Below are 22,209 nucleotides of genomic sequence, written 5' to 3'. Positions count from 1 at the left end.
TAAACCATTAAATATGTGAGAGTAAATGGAAATGAGATAAAATTACATTACTAGAAAAGCAATCCTGCTAGAATGACTAGATACCTTTAAAAAAGGAGCAAAAAGCAAATAAAAAGCAGAATAGTTTTTTTTTTCTAGATCTCTGTACACTACATAAAAAGTTTTATAGAAAATTGGGGGTTTTGCTGCAATTGTAGGAAGTAAGGAACAGGCTGTGGAGGAGATGTCAAGTCCTATGAGCTAGACCTCTGCCCTAGAGTGAAGTTAGTAGTGGAGTTCCTCAAAGATCATCTTTGAGAACAATCTTATTAAATATTTTTAAAACTGCCTGGCATAAAAAGTAGGAGTGATGTCAATGCCTCCTAACCATGTGTCAATACAGAAAACTGAACTAGGCTAAAGGAAGAAACGGGTGACTCGGGGACTGGAGTAATAGAAGTGTCATGGCATTTAATAATACGAAGTATGAGGTTGGGGCACAAGCTCGGTGCTCAAGGCTTCTTAGCAGTGTATACTAAATTGGATTTTGATGCCCTCAAGGAGAGGATAAAATTACTTATTTTCTCAACATGAACAGGCTTCAAAACTATATTTTGTGGTGATGACAGAAGAACTGAGACAGGAACATCTTCCCTGAGAAGTTTGTGTTGCTAAGCTAAGCAACATCCCTACCACCAAAAACAAACAGCCATGGTCCCTTTGCTTTCTGCACAAGCTTCTCTCGGTCTTCGGGCTGGGGCTGTGCACCCTGTCTGAGGAGAACAACCAAAAGCTAACAGCAGAGGCAGAGAAGTGCACATCCCAGGTGAAAAGAACTTCCAGTTCCAGCATCAGATAGCCAAGATTCCAGTTTGCTCTGTGCTCACCTCTGTCAATGGCCAAATCCTCCTCGAACACTCTGTTGTCTCCAGTCTGGAGAAATTAAGAGGAGGCAAGAAAGGTCACAACTGAGGAAAGCTTTCCAGTCCCATTAACACGTGACTATGAGACCTAAACCACCCAGCCCTGTTAGAAGCAGGGATGAGCTTAAACTCTTTAATCCATCTTCCATTCCCCCATACTGAAATGAACTCTCTTCTCTTTTGTTATCCCTCTAGCGACCAAGTTGACAGTGTTGGGGAAGAGGTGTGAGCAGGAGGAGATGAGTACACAGCCAGCATAGCAGCCGTCACATGAAATTAATGCTTGCATGATCTTGGCACCCTGAGCTGCTAAGTGGATGAAATATGGGAGCAATTCTATACCATGATGATTTCACAGACACATCAGTCTATCATCACACACAACTATTTATACTTAAATCTAGTTCTGTGACAGTTCCTCAGAAACTAATACACTGAAAACCTATTAGGGAAATGAAGATCATAACCTATTAGTCAATCTCAGGACAACTGAGCCACCAATGTGATGCAACCCTACAAGGCAAACATGACCTTAAATCAGAAATGATCATTTCAGTAGAGTAAGAGAAGTCTTTATGCTATTTTACATTGAACTAATGAGTATACTCTGTGTATACTGCCATACAGAATTCTGGCAACTTATATTAATGAAAAATGGATTCAAAATGGGACACATGGAGAACTGTTACTAGGATGATCAGACACTGGAAGTTTCCCTGTTTTGTAAGATCAAAGTTAAAGAAAGTGATAGTACACTACCTTTTTTCCTTACTTCCAATTCCATCATAGTTTGTTTTGGCTTCTGCCTCAACTGCACCATTCTACCAGGCCAAATGCTCCTGTATCTATTCAGTGAACTGGGTAAAGGAAATCATAATCAATAAAAACCTTTTAATCATCATTCTTGATGGGATTTCTTTTCTGAGTATTTAAATCTCTGCTGACACACAGAAAATAAGGCCTGAAGCTAAAAGTAACAATGTCAACTTATGATGCAGATCATTGTTTGCTAATAAACACACGTTTAAAGGAAACACGAAGAAGGAGCATATAACCTTAAACATAAGGACAACACAAGCTTGGAGAAAATGCTTATACATCTATTAGAAATTACATTTTTGACTGGAAATCAGAAATTTTTGCTGGTCACAAAAGTACAGTTGTAGTTCCAGTAACAGGGACAAAGGCATACCTGTTCTTAGCTACTATCTGCAAGTAATTTGGAAGTCCTTTTTCAACCCCATACTTAACAACTTGTATATTTTTAATGACAAGTATGCATTTAATTGTGTTGAAGTGAAGTATCTTTTAAAATTAATTTCAAGAAATTGAGAGATTAGTAAATTAATAAATAAAAAATAGTACCACTTGTACATCTGGACAAAATGTAACATCTGGATATGTTACTAATAATAGCAAGGTAAAAGAAACTTCAGGCAGAGTGTAATTTCTCTAAAGTTCCAAAATTACTCCAACAGCTTTTTTCAAAGAATTTACTCCTATATGTGGTGTGGGGCTTTCAGATGTGCCTTGTACACCCTGAGACCCATTGCAATACTGTGACCTGATTTTTAACAGAGTTTGGTACTTAGTATCTTGGGGTTTTTAAAACTTGTCCACCTGTTTATGTGTCTGAAGCCATTATTTGGCTGTAAAAAGGTGAAGTATGCAAAAAATATAAATGTAATTAAAACATTTTTTTTAAATCACAAAAAAAGCTACAAAATGTAGGTAATCTGTTTTCATGGACGTCAAGTGGGAATTTAATCTTAGAGGCGAGAAAAAAAAGGAGGCACCTTCCAAAATCTTTGATGCCAGTTCTGAACAAGGTTAGAGCTCATGATTTTGCATGAGAAACTTGACAAATTATGTATTGTGTGAAAGTTGACAGTATGAATCAAGAAATGGAACTTTCACAACTATTGTGCATGTTTAGAGATGTTGCTTGAAAGCAGCATCAAAACAAATTGAACACTGAAGCAATTCTCTATATATTTACTGAAACATAAAAACTCTCTGGACATCTTTAGGAAATCCAGCACAGATCTCTCTCTTCCACTATGAACACTATTCAACTCTTAATGTATCATTCGGGGAGTATCAGGCTAATGATAAAGTTTCATCAGGTAGAATGACTTGTGTGCTCTGGCCATTACCTAAGCTAAATTGTGGATTATTTTCCTACAGTTTCTATAATAATAAGGTGTTACTTATGAAAACTAGTGATTCTGAATCTGAAAAAAATTAAGCATAAAAGAGAATACAATTTAAAATTTAAAGTTTTAGTAACTATTTCTAAATTTGATACAAGTCCCAATACAAACATAATCTTCAATATAAGATATTAATAAAACAATAATAAAATCTATACTTGTAACTAGTATATAAAAATACTTCTAGATTCAATATCTACTTTATGGCTTCTGTTCAAATCTCCTGTCCTTTAGAGATTTCTTGTTTTACAGCTTTAAAGAAGCCTATCTGAAATTCTCTGTATTGGTAAAAGAGCACTGAACTGGAACTTAGTAACTTGATTGAAAAATCTACCATGAAGGATCAGATATTTTTGAGATCATCCTTTTCACTTTTTGACAAGAAAAGAAAGTTAATGCCTGTAAGTTTTTGGCTTCAAAACTTAAGCAAATGTTCACATCTGAAAACAGAGATAATCTTCAACATATTCATGGCCTTCTTGGATTTTGCCATATCTAGGTACCAGGATTTGCATCTGAAGATACCTAGCTCAAATGAAGTGGAAAGACCACTACGAGAACATGGACCCTTGTACTTTGTATTTTTTAGATGGCCTTATAACTTGATGGTGCCTATTCAACACAATATTCACCTTGACTGGGACATAGCTCAATTACACTGGGCCAGATACACAGCTGTTGGACAGTAATGTAAATTCCATTAAAGCTTTCTGAGAGTAGCATTATCATGATGGTTTGCTGTTGTCCAAGATCTTTCCCCTCAGAATCCTGAACAAAATCTCTCTTTTCCATACCACTCTTTAGGGTGAAGCTTTTCACGAACTGCAGCTTGCCAGCAAATTATGAGAAATAAATCATCACCTTAAGAGAGTTTTGAAACTGGACAATCTCAGTCAATGAGAGAATTAAATTCTTGAGCATACCTTATTACGAAGATTTACCATTAAGGGGTACTTCTGTATATTGCTGTTTGTGGAATTAGCATCCTCTGATTATAAGCTTACAAAATCCTTAATAAATCTCAGGGTCACTGAAATGAACATTTGAAAGTTAAATGTTTGTCTTAAATCCTATTTCCAAGTATGAGTATATTGTGAACTGGCATAATCAACTGGAAATTCACTTTATGACAGCTTTAATTCAGTCTTCCTTTTATTTTAGAGAAAGGACTGAAAAGGAAGGATGGGAATTCCTCCTCCAATGGCATTGTTCTTGAAAGCATTCATAAACAATAATATGGAAACATCTGAGAGTGAAGTGACCACACATTGAGTTAAATCTCTTCGGCTGTGATGTTACCTTGAGCAAAGTAAACTTTGATGCAGAAGATGAAGTGGCAGAAAATTTGTGGTGATAATTCTTAGGGAACCACCATTATGAACAAGGAAATTACATTTCTACAAAGACCTCAGTAGATGTTATGCACAGAACATAAGGAGTATAAGCTGTTCTCCAGTTAAACACAATGTGGTGGTTTACACAGGAAAAATGTATTAAAAAAAAGACAAAAACATAGAATTTAAGCAGAATTTCTGATTTAGGTGCTGGCTACTGAAGAAGAGACATTAGCTTTCTCATGGCTACTCTACATATTCTGATTTGTGTTTCTGCAGCTAAGGCAATAGTATGTAGAATAATTCAAATCCAGGATAGGAATTTCAATCAGAGTTATCAGTGAAGATGCACCAGCTAGGTATATGTACCTAATATTTGGATAACTCACCAAGTTTTTCAGGAAAATAGAATAGAATGATGCTCTATGAGAACCCAACATGTCCCCTTAAGGAAAGTCCAACTGATGCTTCAATTCTATAAGCAACCTATCCAGATAAAATAATGCCAGTAGTAATGAATATTTTCTTTTTGAAGTCTGATATTTTTAAAGCATTGGGAAAATGAAATGATACACACAGGTTAATGCTAAATGAGCCTTCAGGATTTCAGAAGTTGAGCTATTCACCCAAAACCCAGGAATAAAACCCACTTTCAGAGCACAGGGATCAAACACAATTCCAAAAAAACCAAACCAACCACTAACCAGACAACAAAACACCAGAAATTTTTACTTCCAAAATAATTTCCATCAAATATAATCTTCCTGTTCCATTGCTTTTTCTGTACACTGAAGTTATGTAACTGGGATAGATAATGCCATGGCTGAGGAAACATCCACAATGAGACTGTAAAGGCTATACCAGATGAGTTTTAGCATACGGTGTTGGGATGATGATACTAGTATGGAGAAAATGGATCTATGCAATGCTGCTGAATCACTGCTTTGAAAAAACACTGCTTTTCAAAGATCCTTCAGATGATGGGCGTACTGAATCAGATCTTATCACAGTGAATGAATATAGATGTAAAGATTATTACTTCCACTCAAAATTCCTGAAGAAGTCTGAAAGTATCTTGACAAAGAAATCAGGTTAATACAACCTTGAATTTCTGAAAGGCACTTAGTTCCTCACTATAGACTCTTATAACATGCAAGAATGTCATGGTTTATGGATCCTCAGATGACTAAGCCAATGACAAAAAAAAAAAAAAGAGAGAAATGGGTAAAAGCATATTTGGTCTGTTTTCTCAGTAATGGCTTTTCACTAATGGAATCCAAAAATGGTCTCTGCTTGACCTTTTTTTGTGCAACATGTGCATAAATTATCTGGAAAAGTGAGTAAACATCGAGGAGAATCTTGCTCCAATATTGATACTAACTTGTTCCAGGAAGAGGAAAGGCAGGCAGATAAGGAACTGAAAAACAACACCAACAAACCAATCAAAAAATAGCAAAAAACTCTTATACAACTTTCTAGTCCTGACTGGGCAATAAAATGGCAGATGAAATACAATTGAAATTTTAATTAAAATTTAAAAGTGATTAATATGTGACAAAAAAATTACCCTTATAAACATGAAAAGATGAAAAATTTACACATAAACATGACCTTGAAGTTATGACAACTCTATGAACACATTGGTTCAATGTTCAGGAACAATCAAAACAGGAAATCAAGTATTTGGAATTATTAAGATGGAACAGAGGAACACATCACCATGCTACTACATGAATTCACAAAGCTCCCAGATCTTATAGGCTGCATGCTTTTTGTTCCACAAGTACACAACAGAACAAAAAAGAGAGAGGTAATAAGGAATCGAGGTAGAGAATACCTTTCAAGTACGGCGATGTAAGGTTTACTTTAGATAAGGGATGGCTGACAAGATCATAAAATGGAGGTATACTAAGTCTTGACTGGCATAGAGAAAGTGAAGAGGTTTTTTATTATTTCCTATTTTGCTATGCTCTCACAAAACTACAGCCTTACAACAATAGGGGAAGCAGTTGCTTAAAGGAGAAAAGCATAACAGTACAGCTGTGAAGGAAGTCCAGTGAATGTTTGTCACAGAACAGACAAAGTATTTTGACTACCGAGTTAGCAAATGGAGAGCAAATGATAAAGGCAGCTGAAGACAGAAATACTTGCCATTAGGAAACGAATACTTTTCCGAAGACAATGCTGGGAGCGGGTGGCGTGTGATGCTCCTCGCGAACAGGGGCAATGAAGGCAGTCTGTGGGGTGAAGCCGAGCTCCACAGCCGCAGCTGGGCTATGACATCTCGTGGTCACACGGTCTAAGTGCAGGCCAGAACACCGCGCTGCAGAGCACTGCTTGTTTTGCTGTCTGTATTAAAAGCAGAGACCCTGAAGACGTCCCGTGATTGGGGGCAGACAGAATAAAATCAGAAGTGTACACTACTTATAGTCTCTATATAGAAATGGATATGCTTCTAAAATTTAAGAAGTGAGGTTATTAGTGATATATGAAAGAGTAAGTTGACTCAAACACTGTTCTATCATTGAAACAGACATGCTTTCATTAAAACTGTTAAATGTGACTTCAGTTCTTGAGGAAAACAGATTAAATGTTAAGCTTAATCTGAATCTAAAAAATCACAGACTACCCAAATAATGCCCCCTCAGCTGTGAATGGGATTGGATTTGGGTTTCATGACATGCAAACTTCATGGTTCTAGCAGACACAAGGACATGGAATCCTAAAGATTCATGCCTCAGAAACAAAATTTATAACTCTTTATTTGAAAACCCTACTGGAATGCAACTTCCTTCTAACCCTTGTTTTGGCTCTGTGCAGCTTTTGAGAGCAATCAGCTCATCATCTTCATGGCTAAAGCAATACTGAAATTTCATTTTGAAATCCTTACAAGAGCAAGGTATGTTGAATTTCACACACCTATAGTACAAAATTTCAAGTCTTATAGATACTTCTCTTACTTTTAGGTTTGTGAAGAGGTTGAATATTTAATTCTAAATCATAATCACAGAATCACAGGATATGCCAAATTGGAAGGGACACAAAAGGATCATTGAATACAACTTCTGGCCCTGAACACGACAATCCCTAAGAGCCACACCATGCTCCTGAGAGCAGTGTCCAAATACTTCTTGAACTCTGTCAGTCTGTGCTGTCACCACTTCCCTGGGGAGTTTGATCCAGTGCCCAACCCTATTAAAGTTAGTATTGAACTTCCATACCAAAAAAAAAAATATTGGATAACATGGTCACCGAGATGCCTATTCAAGTGAAAATTTCTAATATAAAAAAAAATAAAATTACTCTACTCATTAGAAATCTTAAATCAGAAAAACAGTATGTCTTGCATAAAATATGAATAAAGTAACAGAAGGTGTTTTTTAAAATCCACACTATTTTATCTACTTACAGTCATTTAGATTTGAATTTCTCCTATTTTATCTGCTTACAATAACCACAAAAGTCTTCACTTCTTTAGAATGTCCCACACAACCTTTTATAAGGGTTTTATTCTTCTCCTGAAATAGTTAGTATTTGGTTTAACAACCTAGAAGAAATTTATATATGACAATAGCTCAGTGGTGTTGCAAATCATACTCCTCAACTGTTTAAGCAAATTACAATTTGGTAAGAATATAATATTAATAAAATAAAATGAGTATAAGTAGTACTCCCTAATTATTCAGTTGCAAGTAGGCTTTCCCTAGATGAGAATGAAGTACATTCATGAGAAATACAACAAAGGGAGGATTAAAGTCTCCCAATTCTATCTATTTTTTTTTAAGTAATAAAAACGCAGTCTTCAGGAGCATAAACAAAGCACAATCTGAACATTTCAGAATGAAAAATCTAATTCTCAGCAACCTGATGAAGTCATGTAACAGAGTTACTTCTGTGAAAAACAGTGAAGTACTATGACCTTTCATAAAACTCACAGTCAAGGCATAAGTAAGTTCAGAGGGAAAACAGAAGTACCCAGACAAGAGGCCAGAGAAACTAAATATATTTACACAATAAATAATGTGACTGGATACATACAGAAGGAGGGGGATTAAGTTGCTCTGCTACAAATAACTGTTTTGTCCCATACATAAAGTTGTACAACACACACGTTTCCAGAGAGCATCTTGACTTAGAAAGTCATTTATACTTAATCTTGCACGAACTAGGCCATAATATAAAGATAAGGATCAGACACCCTTTTCTCCATGTGGAAAGGAGATACTGCTGAAAACGTGAATACTGCCACTGTCAAATCTGTATAGAAGAAGCCATTTTGATACATTGTGATTCACTATGTATCTGTCTGATTAACACTTCAATTGACAGAAACTCACAAAAGTAAATCCAACACAAAACTATTCATGACCAAGTTTCCATCCACTTATATCTGACAGTAGAAACTGCAAATACTTCCTATCCATTAGGTCATATTTGTCTACAGGTAGCTCAAGGCCCCTCCTGAATAGCGAGCTCAGTGTAATACCACAGTCTAAGCAACACTCGTGAAAACCTGAAAGCTGCAGTTGAGACCTGCTGGTAAGGTTTTATACACCTTTGGCAAAGCTGGCATCAAGTGTACTTGAGAAGGTAAACATCAGTCCCAAAGTGATATGACAATGAAAATATATATGCTCCTTTTTGTTCATTGAAGCACAGTGTTCTTATTTGTGCCTGCAGGTGAAAGATGCACCTCTGGCTCAGAATTGAGGGGAGGACAGACGGAGAGGGGTCAGAGCTCTGGAACACTTATATAAAGCTGCTTCTTGTACCCCGCCCCTCTTGGTCAGCGACAGCCTCTCCAACAGGGAGATCAGATGTGTCTAATGATCAGAACAGATGGATCTGAAAATTGAAATAAAGTCCTGAAGCATGTTATCTTGGAGTTCTCACAAGCAGATGGTTCTGAGGACTTTCAGTGGAATGCTTCACAGACCCCATGTATAGTACCTGTTTGGAGTTAATTTTGCTGCCAATCAATGTTGTAGGTAATCACCTTCTCAGACAGGTATTAGCAAAAATTATATGAAAGAAGTCAAGAGGACTACTAATCTCAGATGTAATCTTGATTGTCTAGCAGAGCAGTGGCAAGCTTTCTCACAATCTTAGCTGTGAGATATACTTCAGCCAAAGGCAAGAACTCAATTCCTTTAAGAACTTTCTTCCTCTCTACAAGAATATTTTCCTCTCTCTACATATTTTTTGAGAAAAAGAATCAAAATGTCTGAAAAAAAACAGAAATGAGATATTAAGAAGTACATGATAAGCTGGGTCAATTAAGCATAAGTCATATCAGGCACCTAACAAATATTTCTGGTCCATCATAAAGGCCAAAGGTTCCGTTTTTCTCCAAGCACATAAAAAATTAATTTCAGCCAATCTAAGAAAAACTGGAAATTATTTAAATTGTCGACTCTGCTTGGGAGCCTATCTGTCTAAACTCTACACCTGTACATTTAATAATCTGTTGGAGGCTCTAAAGATCAGTGACAACATGCTATCTTTCCTAAAGAAACCACTCCAGCACTTACCAGGGACATAAAAAGACAGATGGCCTTTTGTGGTGGGTTGACCCTGGCTGCTTTCCAGGTGCCCATCCAGCTTCTCTGTCACTCCCCTCCTCAGCTGGAGAGGGGGAGAAAAACATGACAAAAGGCTTGTGGTCAAGATAAGGACAAGGGAGGTCAGGTAGCTGTTACTGTCACAGGTAAAATAGAGTTGACACAGGGAACTTAGTTTAATTCATTACAAATCAGATCAAAGTAATTAGAAATAAAACCAAACCTTAAAACATCTTTCCCCTACTCCTCTTTTCTTTCCAGGCATAAATACTGTTTTTCCTTATCTTGTGCCAGCAGAGTAGGGGGACCGGGAGTAGGGGTTACGGTCAATTCATCGCACACTATTTCTGCCGCTCCTTCCTCAGGGAGAGGACTCCTCACTCTCTTTCCCTGCTCCAGCATGAGGCCCATCCCATAAGAGACAGTCCTCCACAAACCTTTCCAACATGAGTCCTTCCCACAGGTTGCAGTTCTTCACTAACTGCTCCACCATGAGTCTCTTCCATGGAGTGCAGTCCTTCAGGCACAGGCTGCTCTAGCATGGGTCACCCTCAGGTAACAAGTCCTGCCAACAAATGTGTTCCAGCATGGGGTCCTGCCTCCATGGGTCCATAGGCACTACCAGGAGCCTGCTCCAATACAGGCTTCCACAGGTCACAGTCTTCTTTGGGTATCCACCTGCTCTGGCATGGGGTCCTCCAGAGGCTGCAGGTGGATCTCTGCTCCAACATTAACCTCCCTGGGCTGCACCATGAGCTGCATGGGAACTTGTGACTGTGCCTGGAACCCCTTCTCCTCCCAATTTCTCCAGTGACCCTGTTATCTGTGGTTGCTTCTCTCATGTATTCTCAGTACTCTCTCCTACTTTTTACAGCAGTTTTTTCCCCTTTAAATCTGTTATTCCTTTTTTTTTTTTAATTTTTTTAATCTGTCATCCTAGAGGCACTACCACCATCACTGATGGGCTCACTTGTTGGCAGGACAAAGGCAGTGGCAGTGGCAGATCCATCCTGGAGCCAGGCTGGCACTGGTGCTGCTGTAATTGAGGGAAGCTTCCAGCAGCTTCTCACAGAAGCCAGCCCTATAGCCTCCCCACTGCCAAGACCCTGATACACAATCTCAGTGTAATTTATGGTGGTAGTCTGAAACCTAAATAAAACTAAATAAAACCAATAAAAAAGGACATTCATACTTGGGCTAGTAAACTTATACACAAATAAGAAATGTTCATGGTAATATTACAGAATGTTTTTAAAAATGAACCAGGACTCCCTTCTACACAAAATATTATATCTCTCAGGACTATTTTCGTTTAAAAACAAATTCTTTTTGGTTACAACATTCAAAATTCCAATTTATTAGTATGCTTGTATACACAGGTATCCACAGATAGAAAGCTGTGCTGTGCCTGAACATTCAGAAATGACAGCACTTTGACAGTTTCTAGCCCAAATAAGTGAATATTGAGACTTACAGACTTCTGTATGAATATATTGGCATTCTGCTGTTTCTATCAGTGTAAACCAAGCAAGCATTGGCTGTGAGTAACATAGCAACTATCCTGGAAGGCATTATTGATTTATTAAAAATTAAGGTCATCTGAAAAATGGTTCAAATAATATTAAATTAAAAAAGATTGCACTTCTGAGCTCTCTGTTTTGTATTCCTCTAAGTGGGATGTAAGGAGTAACGTCTTCCAGAAAAAACATGCTTGTCACTGAGGAACAAGCACTGATACACTGAACAGAAGGAAGAAGAGATTATAGTTGATGACAGCACACAGAACATACTCTCTTAAAATATCCATAAGCTATATTACATTCAGAATTCCAAAATAAATAAGACAGAGATTTCATATTTGATTTGTTCTGGCACAAATCTGGATAAACTAGAGTGCAGGGCTACCCAACATGAAGTTATTAAAACAGAATTATATCCACAGTCTAATCTCTGGCAAGCACTCAAAAGCAGTCAAAGCAATAGTCATGAGATAGTTTTATTTTATGGTAAATATCTGACATTTTCATTAGTATACACTGGCAAGAAATGCATATTGATGTTCCAAATGCCTATAAAAAGCAAAAATTAATACACACCCCCAAAAAATTGAAAGTAATTTAGAAATTACCTTGTATTTCATATTCGTTTTAAGCTCCCATGAGATTGCCAGCAAGCACAAGTAAAAAAATATTTTGGTGAGAAAAATTAAAGGTTTTATATGTAAATACTGATAAGTCAGGCAAAAGATCCACATAGCAGAGCTCTTCAAGTAGCAAAAGGAAATGCTATGCAGGGAGAACACACATCCAGCCAGCTTCTCCCAGCACACTTCCACAGCACCTACAAGTGTTGGGTGAGGAATGTTAGAAAAAACACACTTGCCTGTTTCTGTTCTTACCAAGTAATTACTTTGGTTATGACAATTCTTTTTGGAACCCACTTGTATTACCTGACTACAGAATCTCAAGTAAATTCCAAGAGTTGGATGCGTACTGCATAAGGCAGCACTTCACTTGTCTGTTTTAAATTCACCTCCAACTACATTAATTGAATGCCATCTAGTTTTAGTACTGTGAGATTTGGCAAGCAACAGTTCCACATTTCTTTTATCCACTTCCTTCATGATCATAAGAACTTCAGTCATATTTCTGTACTTTCTTTTTTGCCAAATTGAACCTACAGCTTTGGTGACACTACTGTATGCAGGTGTACTTTCAGATAGACTGCGAGTGTAGCTTTCATTTTTCAATCTCCTTTGTACTTAAATTTTAGCTTTGAATGGAATTAAGTCACTTCTAAAACCTAATTTTACTTTTCAACTTTTGTCAGCCGAAAAATCCCAAAATTCCCAGAATAATAATTATTATTTAATAAATAAATATTATTATGTCTGTTAATACCTATGTAATATGAAAACATGAAAAAACAGGTTCCAACTACCTTTAAGCATAGCTATATACAGCAACTCATATCTGAAAATATTCTATCAGTCATGTGTACATAATGTGATATTTTCCCAACCTTAAAGGAGTTTGAAATAACTGTTAATGGGTTTTGGTACAACACAAACTCTGGAAACAAAGAGTAACCAGGAACTCAGCACTAGCTTTAACAAAGACATCTAAATTGTACACCATCTTGTAACTGTCTGTTAACTGGATTGGAACAAAGTTTGTCAGAGCAACCTAAAAAGTAACTTAAAAAAAAAATGCCCTCACAGGAAGTCTATTTGAGAGATGTATCCATATCTCTGCTGCCATCAATTACTGCATGGAATGCATTAGGAGGAAGAAATAAAATCCTTATCTTACATTGAAAGCTCTCACAGGTGAACAATTATAATCCACATTGGCTTCATCTGAATTTTGTGATAAACCTCTGTACCAACAGAGAGCAAGTCCAATCTGATACATTTAACAAATTTAGTTTTTCCATTTCATTGCTATTCCTGCCCTAGCAGAACACACTAGCTGTTCATTTTTTACTTTATGCTTATTATAATTTAAAAGCACAGAAAGTAAAGATTAAAATCTTCAAAGATCCTTCATTGATCAATTTTCCAATTGTGATTGTCTTTATAGACATTCAGAAATCTTTTTAATGAATTTGAATAACCTGTTGAAGCTAAAGTCCAAAAGTACTATGATGCAAACATCACAGTTGTGCAATTTTTCTCAAATGGGGATCATCCTGCCCAAAATAAATAGTGATTGTAAAACTTCAATTGAAGGAACTTCTACTGGAGTAACATGCAAGATGCACGTTTTGTATTTTCTATGTTCTTAACTTTGTTATAAAAACAAAATCCACAGAAGGACTTAGAAAGCTTTCCTGTTCCACAGCAAAGGGCCAGGCATTCTGTCAATGATGCAGCTGGCAAGAAGAGGTAATCTTTGTTCCACAAGTGCCACAGCTGTTTGGAATCAATGCCAACAGGCTTGGGAACAGCAGGCCAGGGCATAGGAGTGTCTGCGAGCTCTGTACAAAACTGTGCTGTGGGCACTGTGTGAGAGAGAGAAGTGCTGGGAGTGAGGTTGTCCAGAGAAATGGGCAGAGAAAATTCTCTGCTAGAGAGCATCAGACACAGGTTTACAAGAGTTCAAGATATTAATTTGTGGGTAAGATTATGGTGTGGTTTCCAAGAGACTAAAACTAATAGAAAGCCCTGAGGAATAAAAAGCTTTGGAAAATGCAGGGGTGGGGTGGGGAGGTCAGGTCAAATTTTTCTCTGTTGAAAAGATGAGATCGGTTTGCATGTTCCTCTTGTTTCTGTACACCTTAACCCAAGCCTTAGATCATCAGAAAAGTCAGCTTTGCTCAAAGGCAACTGGTATTAGAAGCTGGAAATCACAACAAAGACTTCTTAAAAACATTAGTCAGTAAAATTAAATAGGTATCAATGGAGACAACATGAAGAACAAAATAATTAAAAATACACTGGTGCTGAAATTTTTTTTATAAATCATCCTGCCCCCAGTAATGGAGCACAGATTCAACAGTGATTGAAATAATATTAAGTGATTTTCTACAACTAATTTTTATTTTTCATACTCTTGAGTAAAAGAGCACATCTAAAATATTCCTGCATATAATGTAAAGTAAGTATGTGCATGCTTTGACAAAAAAGAAGACGACCAAGAAATGAGGATTATAACCCTTGTAATTTTACCTTGGCTATCTGCATATTTTTCCAGAACTGCTTCCTAGAGGAAGCTCCAGACAGATATAATTACTTCTACTCTTATGGGGCTCAGTCTCTTCAGGAAAATACTTGTCAGAAATCCAACACTTAAAATATGGATGCATGGCTGAGTTATATAAACTTGCATTATCAATCCTTGCTTTAAACACTTTCCATTTTCATTATGAACCCACATTTTATATAGATATTTTTTTCAGCGATAAGAAAGTAAAAGCTTTGAAAATCCTTTATTACAAAGTGTGAAACTGTATTTATTCTAAATTTTTTTTAAATCCCTGTGTTATAACAAATGCAACAATTTTATTTTTTTTTCAAAGAAGATTTACTTACCAGTAAAATTATTTTTGCCTCTTCTCATGATCTAAAAGTAATAAAAGCATTTTATCTTTAGACCCCACAAGGATACCAGGAAACTGTCAGTCAGTGCATATGCAACAGATTAGTCCAGTTACTGACTTCTCTATTACCTTGTGAAGAAGGTAGAAGGAAGAAAAGGCAAGAAAGTGTTGTGGAGAAAAAGTAGGATTATATAAAATATATATGTCAATACAGTGCCTAGACATCTCCATTTCTCCATAGTTCTTACATCCAAATGAGTATCACATATTTAAAATGCATAATTAATTATAAGAATATTAATGACATTTAGACAACAAAATAATGATATAACCTTCTATTTTCACTTATTTTTTAGTTTACAAAACCAGGTCTATTTTCTTTTATCACGGAAGCATGACTGTATCTTAAAAGATTTTTTTTATTTTAATTTTTTCAAATCAGAATATTGCACAAAGAGAGGAAGAGAGTCTTCTTAATAAATTAATTGATAATGAAATCAAGTATGACAGCAATGACCCTTGCCTGTATTACAAGGTCAGAGCAGTGATCAGGGGTCACGGTAGGCACAACTTGAACCCAAGACTGGTTTAAGTGATTTAACTACAGAAAATGACATTGTTGGTACATGTATGCGAGAAAAAGAAATTTAAAACTAATTTAAAAATCAACAACATATTTTGATATCTGGATGACATATCAGGATGCCTGCTCCATACTGTTTTCTTTTTCTGCCATATTGATTCCAGGTGATCAGGAAAGACGTCCATAAATGCATTCTCATACAAGAGCCCAGTAGAAAAAAACAAAGGAAGAAGAGAGAAAGACCCAGGAACATAGAGCCTACCTTCAGTACAGTATGCCTATCTACAACTGTCCTTCTTCTCATGGTTCAAAAAAGATGGAAAAGCCCCCAGGAAAATGCTTTCCTGGGAAGTACATTATTCTATCCTAAATTGTGATTATTTCTCCAAAATTAACAAAATGGATTATCTTTCTTGGCCTTCTAGAACATTCTGCAGACCCATCAAGGAGCAGACTGGACTGGAACATCTCTGCATTACTTTTCACATTACGCTTATCAATTAATGGCTTTGCAACTGCATTCCTGGAACTTGACTGGCTCATCAGTATTTAATTGGTAGGAAACACAGATGGAAAATTATGCCAAAGGACCTTCCCATTCATGAAAGAGATCTATACTTCTCTAGTAGGACAATGGTTTTGATATTATCCAAAGGCCCAAGAGTCATTCAGCTTTCCTGTGCTGAAAAGTGACAATTTTCTTGAACTCATCTAAGATATTTAAAATATTGAAGCTGTTGAAAAAGAGTTCCATTGGTTCCACTGAAATACTAGAGAATACAAAGCATTTACAGTGCGTATCACTGAACTGGAGGCTTATTAAGCCAGTCTCTAATTAATGTAACTATCTCAGCAGAAAATTATTCACTCTTTCTTTTTATAGTACCAAATCATCTATTTATCACAGTACCCCTTAATAACTTCCATGAATAAGGAATACAAACATTTCCTTCCTATAGTCTACTTCCCCATGAAACACCTCTTTCTCCTCTCCAAAAAAAGTGAAAAAGGAAAAAAAGAAAATCAAATAAACAAAACCACAAAATAAACTCTACAAATTCTTCTCCTTACTCTTTGCTTACTTACTGTGTTTCACTAAGATTTGTACAAGAAATCAATAAAGAAACAGCCAAACAGCAGGGAAACCTGCATTTGAGCAAGTTCTAAAGACATTCAGCTAAAAAAGCAGTTAAATTTCCAATTCTAAACTCATAACTGAGAGACAAGATGTCTGGGATTAACACTGAAATAAAATTCAAAAGCTTAGTCAGGAAAGGGTAATGGAGTTTTAACTGGTTTTATCATCCTGGCATATGGAAGTTCAAACTTGTTAACAACTAACAAGAACAAGTTCAGTGTGCTCAAGACCAGCTCCCTTTGCTTAGCTGAAACTCTTCGAGAACACACTGCCCTGAGAGCCAACAGACATCTCTGGCTCAGGTACCCTGATCACAACTGCTAGACAGCAACAAAACATTAGGTACCATCTACTGCAGTGCCTTCCACAAGTGAAGTCAGTGCTTATGGAGCAGGACACGGCAGTTTTTGAATTCAGATAATTTAATATCTTCAGAGAGCTGCAAGTCCTGACCATTTCTCCACCTTGTATTTTGACATTTTAGCAGTCTGCTACTGGAAATGACAACAGCTCTCATACAATGTAAAAGCTTATTGTAAGAAGGGTTATGAATGAGATGACAGAAGATGCTGCACAACTTAACCCTAAGTCATCAAACTAAATGGTAATTAAAACCAAGAGTAATACAAAACAATAAAAACATTTCACAAGGAAAGAAAATATCCATTAGAATTCTGACTGTGGAATCAGACAAAAAACCAGTTTGCTACAGAAAGCTGTCTCAGCACACTAGAATGTTCTGAGGGTATTATTTGCTCTTACCACTTTCTTCTGCTGTAATCCATGGAAGATAGATAGACACAGCTTTAATTTAAGAAACAGACAAATTAACCCAAAAATAACAACTAGATAATAAAACTATTATTTATTTAGCTTCGGAATTGCATACTATTAATAGCTTTCTGTTTTCTTTATCATACTGAAATTGTCTGAATGTGCTCCATTCCTGGTCCATTTGTGCCACATCCTAGTAGCAGTGTAGAATAAAACCAAATGCACATGTGAAATAGATAAGAAAAAAGTAAATTAACTACATGTCAATTAAAAAAAAGAAATGCTTAAGAAGCTTGTTACCATACTAAGCCAGGAGCAAAATTCTGGTCACATTCTAAACTTCCTCCCCTCATCCTTGATTCCTTTCCAATCCATTTTTTTTCTGTAAAAATAGTGAAAAAATTTTATGGCTATAAATTGCCATATTTACAATGGCAATAGCAGTGCCTCAGAGTTTATGCATTTTGTTGACAGGATTTTCTTTTAGAACAGAGTTTCCTTTAAAATAAAATGAGTGTCCACTCCAAAGCATGATGTTTACCACCAAATTAGTTCTGGACAGATCTCTTTCTGTTTCCTTTCTCTTTTCTTTCACACAATTATGTCTTCTGGCAACATCACACAAAAGTCAAAACAGAACTTCCAAGAGTTTTCCAGACATTTGTAAAATTGTACAAAGCTTCAAACAGACACTTATTTCATTTGATACACAGAAGACACCTGATACATGTGTCTTAGCTACAAAGAAAGAAAAGTTAGTCAAGTTTACTGAATGCAGTAAGGACCTAATATTTTGTTTTAAACTTCAAAGTAGAGAAGGGACAAAGTAGGAATAACTAAAAATAACATTTGCTTAAGCACAAACAAGAAATGCTCAATTTTAATGCACAAAACAATTTAACATTTCAAAATCTGTGTGATTTTGGGGACACCATTAAGGGGACAGCAAGAGGAATTTAGCTCAGCTGAATTCAGTAAAATGTTTGATACTGATTTTGTCAATGAAAAAACACCCCTACTCCTTAAGATGATGATGAAAGCTGAATCTTCAATATTTTATAGTTTTAGCCTATTTAAAGTACTTTTTTCCTTACTAGGAACTTAATATTTTTCATCTACCAAAGCACCTGTTCTTTGCAAGGATTCCCCTATTCAGCTAATTCACCAAGGCAGCACCATTAGGTTCAAGGAATATAAATGTACATAGATCTATTGTGACTAAAAAAATAACAATATTCCGCAGATTTACTGAGGAACCAGCTAATGGTTAGCCAAAAAAACAAAAACAAACAAACAAAAAAAACCAACAAAAAAATCCCCAAAAAACAACAAAACAAAAACCCTCTTCCAGACGCTAAGCCCCTATGATCAACCACTCCTTCCTTCAACCTGTTACGGTTCTGGAAGAGGGCAATGAAGGGAGGCTTTTCTGACGAGCCCTCAGGGTGGGGAGGACTCTCGGGGCGGCCCCTTTCTGCCTGCTCGGTCGGAGCTGCTCTGCTTCCAGAGCTGCTGCTTTCCGAGAGAACCACCGGAGCGGGCGCGGTACCTGCGGTGTTCCTGCAGCGCCCATCGCCTCACGGAAAGCCGCACCCGAGCATCCGTAGGCACCTGAAACGAGAAGAGGAGGCGAAACCGCCCTGTCCTCGGCCGGAGCCCTAGGGCAGCCCTGTTGAGGGGTGAACCGGGCATCGCTGAGCGGCATCACCAACGCTGCTCTCCGCGCCTCCGGAGAGGGAGCCTGGGGCCGAGCCGGGCCCGCCGCCGCTGGGCGCAGCCCGCGCTGAGGGCAAGAGGCACAGCCCTCGCTGAGGGCAAGGGGCGCAGCCCGCCCTGAGGGGAAAGGGGCGCAGCCCGCCCTGAGGGGAAAGGGGCGCAGCCCTCGCTGAGGGCAAGGGGCGCAGCCCGCCCTGAGGGGAAAGGGGCGCAGCCCTCGCTGAGGGCAAGAGGCACAGCCCGCCCTGAGGGGAAAGGGGCGCAGCCCTCGCTGAGGGCAAGGGGCGCAGCCCGCCCTGAGGGGAAGGGGGCGCAGCCCGCCCTGAGGGGAAGGGGGCGCAGCCCGCCCTGAGGGGAAAGGGGCGCAGCCCTCGCTGAGGGGAAGGGGGCGCAGCCCGCCCTGAGGGGAAAGGGGCGCAGCCCTCGCTGAGGGGAAGGGGGCGCAGCCCGCCCTGAGGGGAAAGGGGCGCAGCCCGCCCTGAGGGGAAGGGGGCGCAGCCCGCCCTGAGGGGAAGGGGGCGCAGCCCGCCCTGAGGGGAAGGGGGCGCAGCAGCGGCGCCTCCCGCCTGCCCGACGGCGCATCCAGACAGGAGCCGAGGCCGGGACAAGGGGCTGGGCAGCGGCGCTGTGCCCCCTGCGCACCCGCCCCTAGCCGGGGCCTCAGCCGCTGACCCGCAGCCTGCAGACGCTTCTGCAGCTGTTCACGGGCCCGCTGAGCCCGTCGGGCAGCGCTCGTCCGGCGGGAGGAGCACGGAGTGATGCGAGGGAAAACACTGCCGGAGGGCCGAGTGTGAGGGGGACCCGGGCAGCAGTCTCGGAGCTTGTCAGCTTTTTAATTTAGAGCTTCATCTTTGCCGGCAGCTGGGTAAGACAGTTCTTAGTCAGAAACTTGTCTTCATAACATTTTTCAGTGCAGGAACCACTGGTGCCCAAGTCAGCAAGCTCCGCCTGGTGAAAACCAGCTTTACAGATCTTTCTCAAATCGTTTTAACTAAACCTTTAGAAATTATTCTGCAAGGACTTTTCCTATTGCAATGGGGATAATTTATATGCTGTAAGGCTTAAAAGAAAGATGTTCATCCATGCTAGTGTCCATTCAGCATTTGGTTCACTGGAAGTATCACCCACGCTTTTACCTCATACAGGACTGAGCCTGTGTGGGGGTTCTCAGTCATAGTTTTCTTAGGGGACTGTAAATCCCTCAGAATTAATTAGGGAAAATGTACGACTTTTGTTAAGAAAATGAAGGTGGGCTTTGGTTTTCTTTTGTTCTTAGTCTTCACTTGATCTTTGCCAGTCAAAAAATTATCCAGTTTAGGTTCTGCATTTTAATTAACAAAAATCCTTATAAAGTAATGAAGTATAAACATATCCTAAATAATTTCCCCCAGAGAGACTTACCTTTTTTTTTCTTTTTATTTTTTCTTTTTGTGTTATCAAATTGAGAGAAAAGCTAATGTCTTTATAAGCAGTTTGTTGGGTGAAGGTATTTGTGTTGCATCTTTGAAATAGATCCTAATGTCTCTTAACTTTGGGCAGCAGGTTTGTTGCGGAGCCCAGACAGCTTGGCTCCTGGAACAAACAAGTGGGTCTGCACAAGCCTGAACTTCTGAGCTTTGGGGTAAAATAGTAGGTTCAAGGGGCGAATATGTGCTAGGTGGTTTGGGAAGGTTGTACCTTCCTAGTACCTCAGCAATGGGGAAAGGAAGAGAGCAACATACGGGTGGGAATCCAGGAAAAAAGGAGGCTCCGCCCTCCAAAACTTCGAGAGAAAACCCCGCGGGTGCGTGCCCCAGTGGACTCTCCCTTTATTCGAATGAAGTTGAAGGACTCTTCTATCTCCTTTTTGGACATAAACCTCTGGCATTTGCGGATTTTCCTGACAAAAATCCTTCCTTTCATAGCCTTCCTAAAGAGGCCCTGTAACAATAGCCAGGACAGAACAAGTTCCAGCTGCCTGCCAGGGTCACCAAAAACATGAAGATTTGCCTTCCAGTATAGCCTACATCTGTCGAGATAGACAGATAAAAATTACCAGTCTAGTCATCTCACGAAGTTTAGTAATTTTGGCAAGGATAGCATTGTTCCCCTAATCTTGCATAGCACATGTTACTGCGTGGACATTTTAATTTTCTTTTCGTGTCTAATAAAGGGCTTGATTTGTTATAAATCCATAAACAATGCACTTTAGAAATCACACTGGTAGTGTTTTGGGCTTGGTTTGTTTGTGGGTTCTTTTCACAATTTTCTACCCCTACTGCTAACTACTGACCTTGAACGGACTGCACTGCTTTGTGCTGGGGCAGACTTGTTTTAAATATTACTTATGCTTTATCAGCAGTCTAGAGAAATACACAAAAAGGATTTTAATTGCATGTATTATTGTTTAGTACTTCCAATTTTTTACTGTAATGCAGCTTTGTGCCCTACTTTGACTGGTCCAAGATTGCAAAGAGTATAAAGACTGTTAAGCTGTTATCTTTGAGCAGGACAGGTTTTGTGATCTTTCTGTTGCTTCTGTACAATGTGAAGCACAGAAAGGGATCAGAAGAAAGCAACTATGACTTATTTTTGTATTTGCAAGGACTTGCACTGCATAAATAAATGTGTTTAACACAGCCGTTGCATCTGTCAAAGTGAAATCTAATGTAATGTGGTTCATAGAATGCTGATTTTTACATCAAGTTCATTCTGTTCTAATTATGTGCAATAAGAATTTTGTATCATTTTAATTGTACTTATTTAAATCACACAGAAGTAGTCAAGAGAATTCAACAGAGCACAGGGAGTAAGCTGTTCTAGGCACACTTCTAATGCATCAATTATTTAACTGCCATAGAATCATCATGGGATGTTAAGGGCTTGGAATGGACCTTAAAGATCCTCTAGTCCCAACCTCCCTATGCCATGTGCAGGGACAACTCCCACTAGACTGGGTTGCCCAAGGC

At 38.5% G+C, this 22,209-nt stretch overlaps 1 protein-coding gene across 1 annotated transcript in view; it reads right to left on the bottom strand.

Annotated features, from left to right (window-relative positions):
- Positions 1–4,959: 4,959 nt before the first annotated feature.
- LOC107215675 (atherin-like) overlaps positions 4,960–22,209 on the bottom strand; it is a 20,835-nt gene continuing 3,585 nt past the window's right edge. Inside the window, exon 2 of the mRNA XM_015652041.3 lies at positions 4,960–6,798. Coding sequence (XP_015507527.1) covers positions 6,603–6,798 — 196 coding nt within the window. The 3' untranslated portion in view covers positions 4,960–6,602. The remainder of the gene's footprint in view (positions 6,799–22,209) is intronic.

This window comes from Parus major, chromosome 2 (genome assembly GCF_001522545.3).
Source record: "Parus major isolate Abel chromosome 2, Parus_major1.1, whole genome shotgun sequence".
Lineage (NCBI taxonomy): Eukaryota > Metazoa > Chordata > Aves > Passeriformes > Paridae > Parus > Parus major.
Note: the sequence above shows the minus strand (reverse complement) of the source record. Positions and strands in the feature narration are given on the sequence as shown.